We start from the raw sequence: 19,393 nt of genomic DNA, 5'->3' as shown, positions 1-19,393 counted from the left end.
CTAGCAAAAGGAACATACTGTAACTTCGACATCTTAAGTAATGCACACATTTAGTTCGACCTGACTTCAATGGTAGGCCTGGCGTGTGTTCTAGTTCACATAACTTGATAACTAGACTATGAAGAAAATAAGCCAAAAAACAAGATTTTTAATTCATAAAAATAAATGGAATTTTAAATAATTTTTCTTGGGAAATAGTTGAAGATGAAAAAATATTTAAACATAATATAATTTGATTACTTATTCTGTTATCCAGTTATGTGAACTACAACACTCGTAAAGCAACGCCCGGCTAAGCTTTTGATATAAAAGTACACGATTAGAGAAAATCACGATTTTATAGTAAAAAGCACTTTGAATTCTATAACAATTTTAGTTAATTATAGTTGCCTGATATTTCAACTATAGACGTTGATTTGAGTAATTAATATTATATAATTTTATATTTAAAGCCAGTTAGCTCACAATGTTTTCGGTTGTTCAAACTTCAAAGACTTAAAAATTATACGTAATTTAGTTTTGAATTTTTATATTTATGCTATGCAGTTTCTAAATTCGGGTCACTCGCCGCTAAAGTTTTCTCACAAGTTGTATATATGGCGTTAGAGCATTTTTAGGGGTATTTCGTCCATATTTAAAATGAGTTTTTCGAACTAGGTGTTTTTAAACTAGAAAAGACTAGATGGTAATTAATCAAATTGGTTTAATTACTGTAAAAGTGGTGGAGTCAACATCAGTCTAATTCCGATACTTGAACAAAGCCTAACTTTGATCAGCGCTTATGTATCACGCTATTGAACATTGTAACGTGTTTTATAGCTATATCATACTTGTAAGTGCAACTTAAAGTTATGTAGCGTTTGAGTATTCGGTAATAAGTTAGTTTCCAGAAGTATGTGTCTGTTAGCGACAGAACGGAAGTGGTCCCCCTAACAAATGTCGACGTAACAAGTATGTATACATTGTATATTGCTGTCCTACCCTCATCCCTTTACGATTTAAGTAAATGCAATAACATGTGAGTCATTGTATCGTGTATAAAGGTAGCTTAGAACATAATTTTCTATGTTTTTCAATATTTAGATGAACACCGCAAGTCCGTGCTAGGTCGGAGCAGGTTAGTTCGTCTGCGCTCGCGTCGCCATGTTTTCATATAATCGTGTTGGCGCCAACAATGTGGACGTAGGTTTAATACTTTGTTTCGCGTGTTCGGATCCTTGACTAGTAGTATCGTAACGTCCGTTGATAATAACCAAATAGTATTGAAAAGATTCCTCCTTTTTTAATATATCTTCATAGTAGATAAGTGAATGTACTTGCGCACAATGTATGTGAGACGCGTCGAGTACCCTTTTGTTTAAAGAAGTGCAGCGCTCGACTGCAAATATTTTTGGTAATGTTTTACCTTTAACTCGTCGCAACTCTCTCGCTAATGAATGAAGGCATTTAATTAGTGCTCATAGATTTCTTTCCATTGTAGCACAAAAATAAAATAATAAAAAACGTATTTTTCTCTCAATTTTTGGGTAGTTCATTTTTTTAAATAGAATATTTTCTAGCATAGCTCAAAGTCACTTTGTTTAGAATCGGTATTTGAGATCAGCACTTATCATTGTGTTCGTTACCGACGGACTGCGGATTATCGTGTATTTAATCTTAATACCTACGTTTAATGATATACTGAAAATCTATATTTTTAACAAATTTAATTTAAAAAATATACCTAATTAATGAAATTCCTAAAGATAAAAATGAAATTTTTAATATTTATGTGTATAGTAGTGTGTACTGCGAGGTGATTATAAAATAACAAACGCTTATAAGTTTTATGTCTCCACAGATTCGTGCAAAGAGAATATATAATTTACTGTCCATGAAATTAATAATAATCTATAACTGATGTGTACAAAAATCAGTATGTTTCAGGCATTTTGAATCCGACTTAATGTATGTAAAAATAAATGTTGTTTTAAAATGTTGTATTTCATTTGTAACCCTTGTATGTCCTTTTTCATTTGCCTGCCTCTTGATAAGACTGGTTGTTAAGACTTTCTGGCTTCTTACTATCTGTAACGACTGCCAAATATGTTTAAATTATGAGTACCACCAATTTGAGCGCCATTTGCAACATGCGAAATAAGCAAGTGATAAAACATTTTTAGGGTGACATATAAAGGGATATTTTGCTGCCAAGGGCTAGTAGGGCAATAAGTAGAAATAAAAACAATCCAATAATAAAAATCAAATTTTATTATTAAAACCAAAATTAACACAATCTGTGTAACTTAAAAGAGCACTTCGAAAAGTAAAAATTTTGACAAAACATTCAAGAGTTGAAACATAGAGAAACAAATTATAAATAAATACTTATTTACACGTCTATGGCAATACATAAGGTACGAGACATCTTTGGGCTGGCCCCTTCAGCAAATTAAAATGTCGGAAAGTTTAAAAAGCATATTTAAATTATTTTGTTCATAGTTAAAAGAAAATCGTTTGCAATACAAGTATAGGACTGATACGTTCAGATCATTATATAAATAGAGAGACTAGGATTCGATGACACATGGAAATAATATTTGGAAATCCAAATTAATTCTACAATATTATCCAAGAAATTAAATACACTATTCTGGAGTAGAACGTGAAACCATACAAAAAAGTATACACTACTTATCTGCGGTCATTTTTTAAAAGACAGTTTGTTATAAAAATAATTAGTAATAGACTATAGAGTATTAAGTTCTTCGCAAGTAAGCCCAATCGGGGCGAGCTAAGTATGAACTAACTTATTTTACTTAAAATATAAGCGTACTGACCTGAAATTACCACTATTATTATAAAAAGCGTAAAAAAAGGTTTTATCTTGAGGTATGTTTAGTGAAACAATATTGTTTTACTGTTAAATCTTTTTGAATCTTTCGAAATTCGCCTATATCTCCTGTCATGAGGTCTGTCATAAGGTTTAAAATGGAACCAAAAAACTAATTTTATAAAAAAAATTACATCAACATTCATAGTAAAAAATTACGATGTATAAACATATTCCTTTCAATTTATTACCACAATTTTAAAACAGAATACATCATGAAAAATTCTCAAAAAATCTTAAAAACCTTGAATAGTATCAAAAATTACTTAAAAATTAAACTTAACTTATTCTAATTTGAGGCACAATATTCTTAATTAAATACGTACTATAAAACGACATTGGCACTGTCTTATAAAATAATAAAAAACTAGAAAATTATTAATAACTTTCATGCAGCTTAAATTTAAAAAAGAACGTAGAAAAGAAATAAAATGTTACTTTAATAATTTATATTGCGACAAAATAGTACCTAAGGGTACGTTTTGAATGCCAATTGCCGACCGCAAAACCCGCGATTGCAAGTCGGCAGTTAGTATTCGAAACGTGCCTTTACTACAGGTTAGCACTATTGCTTTTAAGAAAAAAAATAGTGTCAAAATATTTGAAATCGCGCACCTACTTTTTAGAAGTAGAAACTGCACATTTGAATACTATATAAAAATATTTTAAAAAAATGTAATTTCACTTATTCAGTAATTGGTCCCCTTCGATAAAACTATTCATGCATATTTATAAAGAAGTATCAAAAATAGCATTATACATACAAATATTATTATCAAAATTTAAAATAGGAAACAGTTTCGAAAATACTTCAAAATATTAGATTGAAGAAACATTCCTGCATGCAAGTTTCTTATTAAAATAACAATGTCTTTTACACAAACACATTAAAAATAGCAGTCTCTGAAAAAGCTAAGATTAAAATTCGCAGTTGACAAGTATAAAACTAGACAGCATGCATCCAATGCACAATTACTTATAGTTAATCTATAAACTAAAAACACACATTTTCGTAGAAAGTCACAAATTCACTAAAAGTTTCTCATTACACACTGAGGTAGGTATATTTTATCTTTGCGTACATTTTATGGATATCGCGAACTACGATATTTGTTGAACAGCGAAGCACAACACTAGCGTTTTTATCGATATTTCACACAACACTATAAACTTATGTTGCACCGAAAACATGAGCAAAATTCATTTATTATGTACATAGGCCACATATTGAACACATTTTTTCCCCAATTTCGTAATTTCTCAGTCCAAATACACATAGAAGTTTGGTGTACCACAATATTTGGTGGCGAAGGCCTTGCCGGCGGCCGTGGGAGCGCTGAGGGCGATGTCGGAGACACGTAGGGCTTCGCCATATAAGAAGGAAGCCCGAGCACAGTCGAGCAGACGTGCTGCGATGCCTTGTCTTCTGTGGTTGATGTGTGTCCAAATACGGGATACGCCGCATCTGAAAATAAAGAAAATATTAATAACTTATGTAGGTGCTACAAGGAACTGATCATTGTACACGGATAAAATATAGCCTTTGTTGTTATAAAGAGAAAATGTTCTCATGTAAGGAGATCAGTCAGCAGAGCTAAACATATTATAGTGCACAAGCATTTGCTCAGACACAGGTGCACTCGCTATACCTTCACTCTCATAGCCCAATGGGACGGCAACCCAACACCACCGGAGAGAGATCGCAAGCAGGACAGACATTTACGTGCTCTTCGATACATGTGTGTCAATATAAAGATATGTTAATGAAGTAAAACTTACTTGACAGGATAATCTTCTACACTGCAGCAGTCAGGGTCTCCAGGAATCAGCTTGTACGCCCTCATCTTGGGCTCCACAATCAGACAGCCTACTATCTGCTTCTTCTCTATGTATAAGTAGGCCTGAAAGGAATAATATTTTATAGTGTGACAAAAAAATATTAGATCGACATCCACCCTCGTTCTATCTCATTCTGATCCTGATTCTAGGCTACCTTTCCAACCTATTTTCATCTAAATGTGTTGAGCAATTCTTGAGTTACAAATAGTGTAACTAACACGACTTTCTTTTGCATTATTACTTACTAGCTTCCGTCAGCTATTTCACCCTTGTCCAGTGGTATTTACTAAAGTAGCCTACAGCTACAGCTATTCTCGATACAAGGACTATCCAAGATTGAAATATTTTTTTTATATCTGTCCAGGAGTTGTTGACCTGTACCGCGTTCAAACAAAAAGCTAGCTAAATGTACTATACATAAGTAAATATAATATATAAGACTAATAAATATGAACACAACTTACAGTATAACTATGTATATGTTCCCTGGGCAGTTCATTCCCGTACCCGAGGTGTGGATGCACCACCCTGTTGAGGAGTTGTTCCACCTTCCTCCAGCCGCTGTCGCCGCCGCGCACTCGGACGCAGCGAGCGTTGCCGGAACGTTCTACTATGCACTCGTCTTTGAAGCCCTGCAATTTTCAATTATTGTTAAAATGTTATGTTGTAAAAAGGTTTGTTTTGTTTATGGCTTGTGGTTCAGTAACAGCCGTGGCAAGAAGGAACTATTAATTTTTATTTTTCTAAATATGTAGCTGATTTAATTTGTAATAAATAATTATCAGTAATTTTTTTTTCAATATATTTTCTATGTAAATAAAACTATTTCCCGCATATATTCCTGTACATAACGCTTATTAGCATTACATTTGTACTAATTAATTCTTAAATGGAAAACTTACATTGAATTTGAGAACATCAGTAGCATTGTGATGAACCAGGTGATCATGTTCGTCTTGTGGATCGCCAATCTGTAGATAAAAGTAATTATATTTAATTTATATTGATGGAAAATAAAGCTGTGACAAAAATGTATTTTGCCTATAATACCATTTGGATAATAATGCATTTGGGAAGCTACGTCGAGTCCTAACATCGTCGATCCCACAGTGCCTAAAGACGAAAGTCTTCAATCAGTGCGTCCTACCTGTCATGACTTACGGAGCCGAAACGTGGACACTGACGGTACGGCTGGTCCACAAGTTTAAAGTCGCTCAGCGGGCTATGGAAAGGGCTATGCTTGGCATTTCTCTGAGGGATCGCATCAGAAATGACGTAATCCGTCAGAGAACCAAGGTCATCGACATAGCCCACCGAATCAGCAAGCTGAAGTGGCAGTGGGCTGGCCATATTAGCCGAAGAACCGATAACCGTTGGGGTAAACGAGTTCTAGAGTGGAGACCACGACTCGGCAAGCGTAGTGTAGGATGTCCTCAGGCACGGTGGAGTGATGACTTGCGCAAGACGGCTGGCAGGAGCTGGATGCGAGTAGCCGAAAATCGATCTCAGTGGCGTGCACTTGGAGAGGCCTATGTCCAGCAGTGGACTGCGATAGGCTGATGATGACCAATAGTTGACGAATTCCGTGTTCCGGAAGGCAGGTTAATTTGGTGAGTCCCAGCTATCGTTTGAACATTTTCAACACTCTTTACGATTAAAACAGAAAGCCAGAAAGTCTGACGGCCAGTCTTACGAAGGAGCATCAGGTTATTTGGGTAACTGGTACTGGTACTCAGCTGCATCCGTTTAGATGGGAAGTCCACCTCTTCCAACTATATGGGAAAGCTGGGAAAAGGCTAGACAGATGATGTTACCTGATAGATAGTCCCGCACTCGGCACACTGGGTGGCTCCGAACTTCTTCTGTCCCGCGTCGATCACGTACTGGTCGTCACCTGTCTTTATTAGTGAACGCTTGCTGTTTTTGTCTGAAATACAATAAGAAAATATCATGTTATGAGGAACTATTTAATTGTATGGTATCACTAATTTGGGTCTAGAGAGTAAAACTAAAGATGAAAGATGATTTAGGTACAACCTAGTTCTAGTTAGAAAATTTTATTGTCCGAAGTTGGTTAATATATACTTCTTGCTTGTAAAAATCGAAATTATCTAAAGAAAAGATAAACACATCTTACATTATACAAATATGCATTTTTTGCACAGAACAAAAAAGCTAACCATTTTGATATGATGAACCATCCAAGAACAACTGCTGGAACTCTAGTTGTCATCTAAAGAACCTCATCTCTCTCTTTTTACCTTGGAGGTTTAAAATTCTATTGATGTGAATTACCTTTAGTGGTGCCAGGAACAACTATGCCAGGGTTGGGTTTCTCGAAGATCGGGAACAGTTTGGGTTTCTCAGCGTTTTCAGCATTGGTTGAGGTAGTTGGGACTTCTAAAACAAAAGGTACAATTATTAACATCAGTAGGTATACAGAAAAAATGTGTATGTATATTGTATACCGTTATAGCTATGAAATCATCATCATCCTCCTGCCCTTATCACAAATTTATTTGAGGTTGGCGCAGCATTTTTTCTCCTATCTGCCTTCATCTCACGAGTTACATTCTTTCTAACTATGTCGACTCTCACACCAATGCATATATCCATCGTTTCCTTCATCGTAATTGTTATCAAAATAACATTGACTTTTTAACCAACTTCAAAGGAGAAGGTTGTGAATTGACTGTTTTTTAAGTTTGAAGACATCCTTAAATTAGACACAATAATACATATTTTATTAAAGTAACAATATGATATAAATATTTAAAGCAGGTAAATAAGAATCGGGGGTATTTTTGTGTTCGTGTAATATTTCTGACCTTGAGTGCAACAAAAACTCAAAACAATGGTACATGAATGGGAACATTTTACAAAGACATCATTATTTATTTTATTAATATTTTAGTGTGGTAAAGTGATATTTTAGCCTAATTAACAATTAACCCCATGGGTAAGTCAAAACATAATGATTATTTTGACAACACGATTTTTGTGTGAGGTTTACATTTAGTTCTTTGTAACAATAACACATAATCTTAGTTAAATCTGTGTGTAGGTAGGAGGCCAAAAAATGGCTGATATACACAAATTGCAGGAAAAAATAGTGTATAAAAAAGAGCTTGTAACCAAGTCAAAGCCACGCAGGTCTATCGATCATCATAAGGTTACTGGTTAAGTAATGTTTGGCGCTGTCGGTCCGTGGATGGGTAACCATCTTGTCATAACGGGCTTCTACGTGTTTCAGAAGCCATGTTAAATTGGTGTGGGGCCTACCACACCAATTTAATGGGTAGTCAGAAGCCAGAAAGTCTGACAACCAGCCTTCCCAAGGAGAATCGAGTTGCACAGGTAACTGGGTTGAGGAAGTCAGATAGGCAGACATTGGTAAAACACTGGTACTCAGCTGCAAAGTAACTAAAAGATAGTTAGGCTTAGCGAATGATATTATTTATCTGGCCTGTGCATTGAGTATTAATGTATTGTTTTATGTTTTTATTCATACATCATGATTTCATTTCTTTCATTTTTTTGTTAATTTACTTTTTTTTACCTTAGTATTATCTCCCTTTAACCCGATGGTTACTACTTGGTAACCCGATGGTAACTTGTAGAACTTGTGGCATTAAATCCGCTAATGTACTATTTTTGTACATAAAGTATAAAAAAATAAATAAATGATGATGTAATCGTTCTTACCATTAACAACAGGAGCTATAACAGTCTCAGTGGAAGCGAGCACGGCTTCAGCGTCGATGTTGTTCGACTGCGCCATCTTGAGGATCTGCTCGTCCAACATCTTCAGCTCACGATCGATCACATCCAGGTCTGGGAGTACTTCTTGTACTGGAAGTAATTATTGTTGTTATTAATAATAAAATAAACGACGAAAAGACGTAAACCCTTCGTGCGCGAGTCCGACTCGCACTTTGCCGGTTTTTTTTCGCACGGATATATTATAGACTAGCTTCCGCCCGCGATTTCACCCGTGTTCAGAGGACAACAACAAGTCACAAGAAACTTCTTGTGAGTTGTTGGGTAACTACCGCCGCCTTGTGAAAACGGCAATCTATCTAATCTAAATCTACCCAGAGGTGTTTGCGTTATTGCCAATAAATATGGGACTTAGGAATTTGTTTTATAAATGAGGGTACTTTTGGCACATGGTTAATGTGTTTTACCTTATTTCATCGCAGTTCTAGCGGTGAGAATAGAGTTCGTTTAACGTATTTTTGGTAGAAGAAATAAATACATATTGTAAGTAAACTGTCACGTCGCAGATATTTTTAATCTAATTCGATAGGCTGATTTATCGCTCTAAGCTACTCTTACAAGACTTGGGCATCGAACCCAGTACCACATCGCCATGGAAACATAAACATAAAGGGTCATTTAACAGTGGTTAAAACTAGAGGTCGTATGACCAAGACCCCTTTCGTAAGAAACAGGTTTGTTCTTTGTAATAGTAAAGAAACAGCTGCAATGTTGAGTGACCCCTAACTAGTGGGGTCTTCATTGAATATTATTAAGTACCACCTGTATTTATAGCTTGTTTTGTGAAAATATACAAAGTATAAAACGCGAAAGTTTTGTTAAGATTTATGTATGTTTATTACTAAAAACTGCTGAATGGATTTTGATGAAACTTAGCAGTAAAGTGTACTAATAAAGATCAAAGATTTTGTTTCCAAAATGATCCAAAACTATTGTACCGATTTGAAAAAATCTTACTGTTGGGGAGCTAGACTATCCTTGAGTAACATAGGCTACTTTTTAACCATGTGCTGGAAGAAGTTCCCTAGGTACGCAGATCAAATCGCGGACTGTATAGTTATCGGCACGGATATTGAGCCCTGACCTTCACCTGCGCAGAAGCGATTTATTGGTTTATTGCCTTATGTGTACAGTGCGCAAAGCGATCCTCACTCTTCCGCCGAGAGCTCAATATCCGTGCCGGTAACTATAGTTAGACTTAAAGATACTCAAATCGAAACAGCAGTTCCGAGATAAGCGTATATAAAGAAAACGAAAGAGCACTTTCTAAGAATTAATAAGTAAAAAACGCAATATTTACCTGCAGCCGTATTCTCTTCAACAAGTATATACCCGCCTTCTACAGGCAGAAACTGGCCACTTTTAGGCAATTCACCATGATTCTGCTCGTGTCCGTCAATGTCTGTCATTACAACGTCATTGACGGGTTGTGCCAACGTTGTCAAAGGTGCTGCTACTTGTGGCAACGTTGTCAAAGTTTCTGACAAAGTTGGCCCATTTTCTGACAATGTTGGCCCGTTGTCCAACTTCTGACAACCCAATTCTATGAGGACTGCTTCCGAGTCTTGTGGAACCGTTGTCATGGTAACGGGCACAGCGGTGACCGGTTGAAATATCTGGTTGGTTTCCTCAATGACGGTGCTGTTGAAACATGGTAGTTCTTGCATTGGTTTCGAGTAGGAGAGTTCGGTTTCTGGTATCTCTTCTTCGGTCCATTGGCTGAGTAATGCGTCTATTGTTTGTTTTTCTTTGTCGAATGGGTCGGCTTTGTCTGTGAAAAAATGTCACAGTTGAAGTTTCACAGAGGTATAGCTAATAAATCAAAACTAAAATTAGTAGCTCCAGGTGTGGGTAGTAATTTCCTTGGCCATGGGTGAAACTGCGGGCTCATAGCAAGGAGATTGGATTTCACTTTCTAGAAAGATCTACAATGTTAAAGGATCATAGAGTCCAATGAAAAATATACATAAACAACTTAATTAATTATACTCATGTCTGAAAAAACATCAAAATTCTGCAAACAAAAAGGACATTGACACACTCATACAATAATAATGAATTCACTTACCATTACAAAGTTCTTGCGATGAATTCTGACTTAACATGGACGCGTCCGTCATGCTCACGTTGGACACGACGGTGGTATTCGCGACTGAACCATTTCCTGAAGTATTTACGTACTTCACTGGCTTATTTTTGTGGTACCTAGGCTTTCTGATACGATGTCTCACTCCTAGATTGATCTGGCCAGGCTTTCGTTTGCGTCGGTGTGAATGAGAGTGCTTTAGCCGCCTCTGGTTGGCCGTCGCTTCAATAGCACTAGAAATCTTAGCGGTGACACTAGTATTCAAGTCTGGGTTACTCTTCCCATAAAAAGACTTAGCAGAGAGTATTTCTTTAAGTCTGTCGCTATTGAATAATGATAGGCGAGCTTTAGGAGCGTTTTCCAGTCTCGGGTACTTCGGATTCGGAGCATGCTCCGTCAAACTATCGTTACGGAGCCTTTTATGGCTCTTCTCGCTGTCACAAGCCGACTCAGGGCTTTCCCCTATCTCTACGACAGAACGGCGGTTATGCCCCAACTTGGGGGGCGAAGCACCCGCATCTGTAGTGTGAGGAGTCTTCAGCATCTGCGTAGGCGATATAATGCTGCTCATATCCATTTTCGTCAAGCAAACTACAGCATTTTTCATTGGAGTAATATTTTTCTTCTGTTCAAGAAGCACTCCTTTGAAGCTGTTCACTTTTGGGGTCACTTTATTCCTCCTGCTTGACCTTCTTACGCATTTTGTGGGAGTATTCTCTTTGGAATCTGTACCAGAGTCTGTGTCAAAGTTCAGATCTTTTAGGGAGCTGCTGCAGCTCTCCGTGTCTGCGATGAGACTTGCCAGGCTTTTGCGAGCCCGGCTCGAAGTAGAAGAAGTAGTGTGCACACTGGTGCAAGAGTGAGTGGACGAAGGGGTCCCAGGGTGGTTGTTCAGATGTGGTGTTACCGGGGTAGACACAGAACATTTTGAATCAGGACAAGAATATCTGGTCTGATACTTTTTCAGTGTAAATGGAGATTTGATGAAGTTCTTCAAATCGTTGCTCTCTTTTAGAAGTTTCCGGGTTTGACTTCTTGTCTCATCTGTGAAATAAATATAGTTGAATAGTTCAGTTGTGTGTTACACTAATTATTGTAATAAGCTAATTAGTATAATGATTTATATGCACATTTACATACAATGCTTGTTTGTGTTTTCTGCTAATTTAAGTGTGTTAAATTTAAACCTCAATAATTATTGCTGTGTAGTTAAAATTTTGTTAGTATTTTTTTATGTCACTAACACAATAACCTACTTAGGATTTCTATGTTTGTTGTGTGCATATAATTGTAAAATAGAGATTTGCTTAGAGTAGGACGCCAGGAAGTCTGACAACCAATCTTACAAAGGGGTATCAGGTAGCCCGGGTAACTAGGTTAAAGAGTCATGAATACCCAGCTGTACCAGATTAGGCGCTGATAGGTCAACATAATTTGGTAAAAGGCTAGGCAAATAAGATGTGTGGATTATCTTTTAATTGATAGTCAATTTGACAAGGTCTTACTATAGGTACCTACAGAAGAAACAATTCATTTTGCTAACATATAGTTTTCCTTTTTTGGATCTAGCACACAACATAGACATACAAGTGTATCAAGAGTTTTAGGAATCAGCAAGAAACCTTTCTATGATTATAATCTCCCTTCATTTAAACTGTTACCATTAAGGCAATTATCATTTACAAAAGTTATTATATTTTGAAGAAAAAATACACTGAACTTGATAATATTAAATTAGGTATTTAGATAATAACATCATTTACATTTGACACTATTAGCTTCTAATCTCTGGCAGACAGTCTAAACTGTGACCTAGTTTCAACTGTATAGGGTATATTGGTATCAAGTCTTTTATTATTGAGATAAAAGGTGAAAGGACAAGTTGAAAGAAACCTATTAGAAGTTTAGAAGGATGCATAATAAGATAGAATATTGTTTTATGCCAGGATATGAAGAAAAAAAGAATGTAATGCCAAGCATAGTTTGTTCAGGACAATATGGAGCTTCTAATTTGCAAATAGGATACTTCTTCTGTGGTGTTCCTATTTCAAATAATTCTCTTGTAGACTTAAGTCATGAAAAGGCTACTATAGTGTCACAGGGTATATCTTTTTTTCTAAGGCTGGTGAATACCTCCATTTTGGATAAATACTTTCTACAAGGTTGAGCTAGCTTAGTTAATCTATTGTTTCCTGATTTTGTAGATAGAATATAAATCATCATTTATGGATTTACTATGCTCGAAGTACTTTATCTGAATTTGAATATACTGTATGAACTTTCAGCTGCATACAAAACAACTATGACACAAACAGGTAAAATAAACTGCAAGGCTAACTTGAATGTGTTAAAACTTAAATGGAGGGACCTTGGACCTTACATGTTGGTTGGAAAGGACCTCAATGTCATATGAACCAATAATGTTTGTAATTAGTCAATTGTGTATACATAAGCTGAGTTTCAAGTCTAGAATACAAATGATTGGTATAAGAACTCACGCCACAAGCTTCTCTCAGGCGTCTTCGGCACATTTTGGTCGTTTTCATCTCCAGAGCTGGAGTCCAGCGTGCTGATGATGCCCAGGTCGCAGTCCTCGCTGTCACTCTCGCTGTCCACCACCGGCAGGTTCCTGTGCGTCGTCAGAGACTCCCGGGAAGGCATCTCCTCACATTGGAATAACCCCTTCTTGCGTTCCGACATCTTTGGTGTGTGAGTATGAGGAAGCCGCGAAGAGCGTCTAGGAGTCGCCGCGGCCATCTCTACGACCGTATTACTGACCTTAGTTACCAATAAAACATAAAATCGGCCACTGCACTCTCGAAGTACTGCTGACCCAGCCTCACTAGTCAATTAAGTTTTTGCCCACTTAACGTCAATGATTCTACATATTGTAGTCCATTTTAGGTAAATAAACGTTAAATTAACAGTTAAGTGGCAGTTTTAAAGCAGAAACCACGTAAATTGATACAAAAAACGTGCGTCAAAAAAGTTATATCAAACGTTAGCAAGCAACCATTGTTGTTTGGCGCGTAAACACCTGTCATGTGCTGTGTTGCCCGTCCAAATAATTGGTGTTACATTTTACCGATTTGAAAAAATATTATTACAAAGGTTTGTTTCAATGATAAATAAAAGTAAAATACTAGTGTACATATTAACATAAAGATAAAAAAAATATCAAAACATTAAAAACTTGATCTGGATCATATTTATTATGTCAACCGAAACAATATTATAGAGGAGAGTATGGGATGTTGAAAAAAATAGCTCTTATTGTTTAATAAAATCAGTTAATATCTTTGTTATCCTTTTATTGGTTTGGCTCCACATTCACGAGCTTATAAATGTGCATGTGTAATACTTTCGATTAAAATAATTGATTATGGTCATGAGTAGTGGCAACATTATAGTATAAAATTTCGCGCAGGTACACGAAACTGTTATTTTGTTGTATAAGCATTTGAGGTTTTATTTTTCAAAATCTTTGAATTTAATATTTGGAAATTAGGATTGAGTTTTTAGCCGTGCATTAATCAGTGTTTAGCCTAAGTTCATTTCCTAAGCAATTCAGAAACAATTATTTAGATTTAATTTATTATTGATGAAATTTATTAAATTAATAAAATTGTTGATTAGTGTTACGGCTAAAATGCTTAGCAAGCGTTTTGCATTTTGATGAATCATCACCAATAATAACAACCAATCATTTTTACTCAAATTTGATGCATCATGATGAATGTCCAATCACCTAGTCAGATAAAAATACCATTTTTTACTTTTAGGTATTTGCGCATGCAATTTTTACTGTGTGGAAATAAGATGGACAGACGGCGAGGTCTTAAGGATAGGCTGGCAGGTACGCACTAGATTTTCATGTTAGAATATTTACATGAAAGAAACCGTTTTGGATTGAAACAGCAGCAGTACGTACCTACCTTAGCCTACCTACGTGCAGTCGTTGGTTGCAGTTGGCAGCTAGCATTCAAAATGTACCCATGTAATCTAACAAATGAACTTTTATCCTGAATTTATTTTCAAAATAATCAGGTTGCCTGTAGGTAGGGAAACTAGGTAAGCTGCTTAGCATCACTAAAAGCTCACTAAAAGAAGTGTCTATGGCATTGCTTCACTAATGGCAATATTTTTCATGTTCATTATTTTCGCATTTTTTTACTTTAATAGTTAGGTATTACTTGGGGTATAATTTTTAAATTTAAGTAATAAAAATTATGATGAAAGTATAATTTTGAATAATTTATAATACCTATTTGTAGGGGTCAATGTCAAAATTGGGGAGTTGGGTTCCTGACCTGTGCCTATGTAATTTGTTATATACCTAGGTAGGCTATCTACGTATGTTAAGTCGTGGAGATAAATTCATAGCTATACCTAATATTTTGTTTCGATAGATTTAATTTAGGCTTGGCTCTGTCATGCTAGTGATTCAAACCCAATCCTTCGTTTGCTCGGCATTCAAAATCTGCACGCGCAGCAATCAATAACTTTGCGTTATTGTTGAACAATTTAATTAATAGTTATACATAGGCTTACAAACCATACATAATAATGAGCCTTTCTTAAGTGACTTTTCAACTCTGTATATAATTATGATAACTCCCTGTCGATATTAATCAACGTCGAACAAGAGATAAAAAATAAAGTCATCAAGCGTGCAGTCCAGTGCACTATCCCTTTAGGTATCTAGAAATAATAGCTTGTGCATGTAGAGTCATACGTGTCTCTATGATATCGGGGTTCCGTAGTTTATTTCAGAAAAAAGTCAAGAAAGAAAAGGTGCTTTTATTTTAACTAATAACAAAATAAGTAATTAGGTAAGTATGTACCTACTTAGGTAGTTTTTCAAACTATAAGTTTTTTCTTGTCACGCCTGATTAGAAATGGAGAAGTGCTAAATACTTACATCAATGATTATTTGGTGGGCTGAAACAAATCCGTATCTGTATCCAAAAAGTTCTGAACCCCGCATTTGGCGGAATATGGCGGAAAATGCTTCTAATATCAAAATGGCGTCTATGCAATGGAACGTCTTTCCAATAATGCAAGTATGTTTTTAAATGTAGGCATAGTTATCACAGAAAAAATACTTAGTATTTATGGTTCCACGATATAATAGAAACATACTCACTTTCCATTGCGTTCTCTATTAAAAGCTGACTGGGAAGTTCTTTCAAAGAAAACGCAAGGGATATTGAAATGGTAGTTTTTTTGTATCGTTAGTATTCGTGGTAGATTTTGTGATGCGTGTCTAGGAAGGGCGGCCGACCGGTTAGGTCATGCATCACCGAAATGAATAGTTTTTTAATGAATGCAGAACACGTTCTAATGCGATACGGAAATAAAGGGCAAAATATTATCGTGGAAAAAGTTTATTGTGATTTTTTTTCCTAGTAACATTGTAAGTGTTATTTAATGGACTCTTTTCCCACTTTTACACAATATTTAATTTTAAATCTTCTGCGGTTTTAATTTCTTAGTAAACCGTTTGACGTAGGCTAATCTATAAATACTCTTTTTATTTAATTTTACCCTATCTATGGTCATAGACCAGTTCTTATGACGTAGGTTTACGTGCTAAGAGGTAGCAAGTAAAACTTTAATTTCTCTGTAAAGTAGGTATTTTATTTTTTTATTATAGGTCTACTTGCGTCATATGGCCTGGGTATTTTCTAGATACCTGATTATAGCGCTTAAGAGTCTGGGAAACCACGTCAAACGTAGATTAGTGGATCCATATAAAATGGATACACTGAAGACTCAATGACGTCAAGCTTAAGCTTATTTTTTTAATACATATAAAGTGGCAGTCCAATAAATCACCTTAAAAAACCGCGTCTTCCATAAATAACATATTGGAGGAAAAATGATTAATTTGAAATAAAATATTTCCTTCGACTGTCGGTTAAAAAAAAAGCTGCTTTTATTCTAAGCCAAGATTAAGCTCTATTTAAACTGCATTGGAGCTTACAATTTTAGCTCGTCTTTGGGATGAAGTAATTAATAGGTAATTGCTTTAAATGCGTTGTAAATGTCTTTTCAGTTTACGTACAGGTGCACAAGTAGTCTCCATAGGACACGGAGGAAGCCGCGGCCTTTAGTTAGTAGGTAGATAATACAATTTGAAGGAAAAGATCAGAGAAAGAAGTTCGATTTCAATAACGGATCCATTTGTCGTTCTGCGATTGGAGACTGAATTCCAACATTAGCTTCATACAACTTAGGTATATCAAGCAATCTCTAATCGAAAAACAAACGGATGGCTCGATTATTGCAATCCGCAGCAAACGTTTGGGCGTAACCCAGTAGCGATTACATAAGCATCCAATATAGGTCATTCCTCGGCTGGATTCTGTTTACAAATGTCACATGTGGCGGTAATCTGAGTTGGTGGGCGTCCATCTTGTTTTTATAATGAACGCGCCAATCGTCACGCGGGGCGGTGCATGCGCCTAATTGTGAATGATTTATGACTGTGTTCCTAGATGGTGATGCAAGGAGTTTTGTTTAAGTTTAAACTTTATCGGAGCTGCCATTAAGTTAACATGTGTGAACTTTCAACTTTAAGATTAAATTGTAGGCAGCTTGAGTCTCCAAAAACCGGCTAAGTAGGTACGAGATGGACTCGCTCATGAATGGTTCGATAAGTTTTATTAGTAAGTACCTATTTATTTTCTAAACTAAGTGTATTTTTGATATCTGACACCTATGATTCAGTGAATGAAGGAAAACCTCTCAGAAAACCTGGAGTCTTAAGCCTGAAATCGCCATTTTACTTTGAGCAAGCGCGGCTCATTCTTTCTTTCTTCCTCTTCGTGAGAAGAAGCCTGTGTCCTGCAGTGGGACCTGATCGCTTACATAGACATTATAAGGTTCCTGTGATTACATATAAAAACCTTGAATATCTCAAGGTACTTACTAAGTAGGTAAGTACCTATGCCTTTTACTGTGAATATTTAAATAAAACGAAATTGCCAGTTACGAACAAAATTGTCGTGACTTTGAACCTTGACTCCACAGGTTTTAGGAATAATTAAGCAACACAGAAAAAAAAAATACTAATTACAAACCTTGCATTGTTGTTACTATAGTAGTTATTTAATTAAGAACACGTAATGTATGTATACTTATCATTAAATAAGTCATATTTCAGGTTTTTTTTGAAGCTTTGAAGGCAGCAAATGATTTCCGCTGTGAATGGAGCAGAAGTGAGTGTTACTTTAAAATGTTATTTAACTTTAAGTCTAGGTAAGTCAAGTGTTTCAGTTGCAAAATGTTATGTACCTTAGTTAAGTACACATAAATCCAAGTTCCTTCTGAAGCATTTTGATTATCCAGGGCGGAAGCCCAGTGTTAGGAAGGAAGAGCTCCTTTCTTAAATTATGCTCACATCTCTTTGGGAAACTGCAAGTGGTAGATATATATTTCAAGATTTTTGAAAGACCGCTAAGTACCTATGCCATAAGTATTTCTAACTATTGCTGAAGCTAAATACATAATAAAAACATCAGTTATGACCGCCATTGAAGATTGAGATTGACTGCAGCGCCTCTAGCGGATGGCCGGAGAACCACAGATCCATACAGCAATAATAATTTAGCGTTAGCGTTATGCATGCATGTGTTGTATGGGCCGAAAAATCTTAAATATTTCTTTTTAAAGAAATTTAATTGATTTGACTGTTCTTTATAATCATAAGAACCTTCTGAAACTGAAAGACATATCTACCTAAACATTTGTTTGCACCTAAGTGGTACTGATAAGTGATTAATAAATAGTTCAAACCAAGCCATATTCTGCTTGTATTTGGTATGCAAATATTTTTATAACTAATTTTAGTAGCAAACCAAAATTACAAGTTTTTAATAAGTAACCTTCAAGTTAAAAATAAAAATAACCATCTCAAATTATAAATAGGTTATATTTGGCCAACACACATAGGGGTATTTTGCATTTCTAGCCGGGCGAAACTAGAAAAACAAACTTCAATAGAAAAGAAAAATTTTATGCTTGTTAGAAAGCCAGGTAACTACTGAACAAAATCCGACCATTTTCAGGCTCCTACTCCCACGTCATCCAGCCACAAACCTCTCGGAACTTGATCATTGTGACACGCACTCGCGTCAGTTTCTGACTACATTAAAAACGTACCGTGTTTGAAACCTCAGAACTTTTTTATTGTGAGCTATTTAACCAAAACTACTATGGATTATCATAATACAGATAAGAACAGTTTTATTTGTTAGGATTTAATAATGTTCACGTGTATTTTTTAAGGTTCAAAATCAATTCTTAAAGTTCAAAATGTTTGAACCGTTTTTTATTGAATTGTACTTTCCACGGTGAATATAGTTATCTTCCGGGTGCTTCCGGGTAATGATTTCTGTTGTAACGTATTACAAACACTGTCAGATGATAGATATTACACACATTAGGTGCTACTTTTTGCTACTTTTGACAGAACTTAGATGTTACTGCTGGTGTAAACTAAAAGCAATTAACCATTATTTTCAAGCAAATTATTAAATGTTTTCTTTTTAATACGCTTATTTATTGTTTTAGGCATACCAGGGAGCTCTAACTACAAACATTTAAGTAGAGAATACCTGTTCAATATGATTTTTATCTAATTTGTTAGTCAATAAAACCTTCTCCAAATCATGAATATTCCTTTATTTTATCATCGTATCAGCCCATAATACTCACTTTTGAATTAAGGCCGTCTCAATGGTTTTCTGTAAATATTAGTAGGGTAAATACGCCAAATGTCGGCCTCCCCCCAAACTTCGGCCGCCTGTACA

General features: G+C 35.7%; 1 protein-coding gene and 1 long non-coding RNA gene across 2 annotated transcripts; one reads left to right on the top strand and one right to left on the bottom strand.

Moving 5' to 3' along the window:
• Positions 1-3,135: 3,135 nt before the first annotated feature.
• On the bottom strand, positions 3,136-13,628 carry LOC110379552 (uncharacterized). The gene is made up of 10 exons (XM_064041528.1): positions 13,076-13,628; positions 10,560-11,621; positions 9,792-10,262; positions 8,417-8,563; positions 7,007-7,111; positions 6,526-6,638; positions 5,614-5,682; positions 5,176-5,343; positions 4,652-4,773; positions 3,136-4,337 (listed from the first exon to the last, which is right to left on the bottom strand). Exons 1-10 carry the CDS (start codon positions 13,332-13,334, stop codon positions 4,133-4,135), a joined length of 2,721 nt encoding a protein of 906 aa, XP_063897598.1. The 5' UTR covers positions 13,335-13,628; the 3' UTR covers positions 3,136-4,132.
• Positions 13,629-18,538: 4,910 nt separating this feature from the next.
• On the top strand, positions 18,539-19,257 carry LOC135118774 (uncharacterized). The gene is made up of 2 exons (XR_010277782.1): positions 18,539-18,965; positions 19,155-19,257. It is a non-coding gene; the product is annotated as an uncharacterized LOC135118774 (long non-coding RNA).
• Positions 19,258-19,393: the final 136 nt, after the last annotated feature.

Source organism: Helicoverpa armigera, chromosome 25, assembly GCF_030705265.1.
Source record: "Helicoverpa armigera isolate CAAS_96S chromosome 25, ASM3070526v1, whole genome shotgun sequence".
Lineage (NCBI taxonomy): Eukaryota > Metazoa > Arthropoda > Insecta > Lepidoptera > Noctuidae > Helicoverpa > Helicoverpa armigera.
Note: the sequence above shows the minus strand (reverse complement) of the source record. Positions and strands in the feature narration are given on the sequence as shown.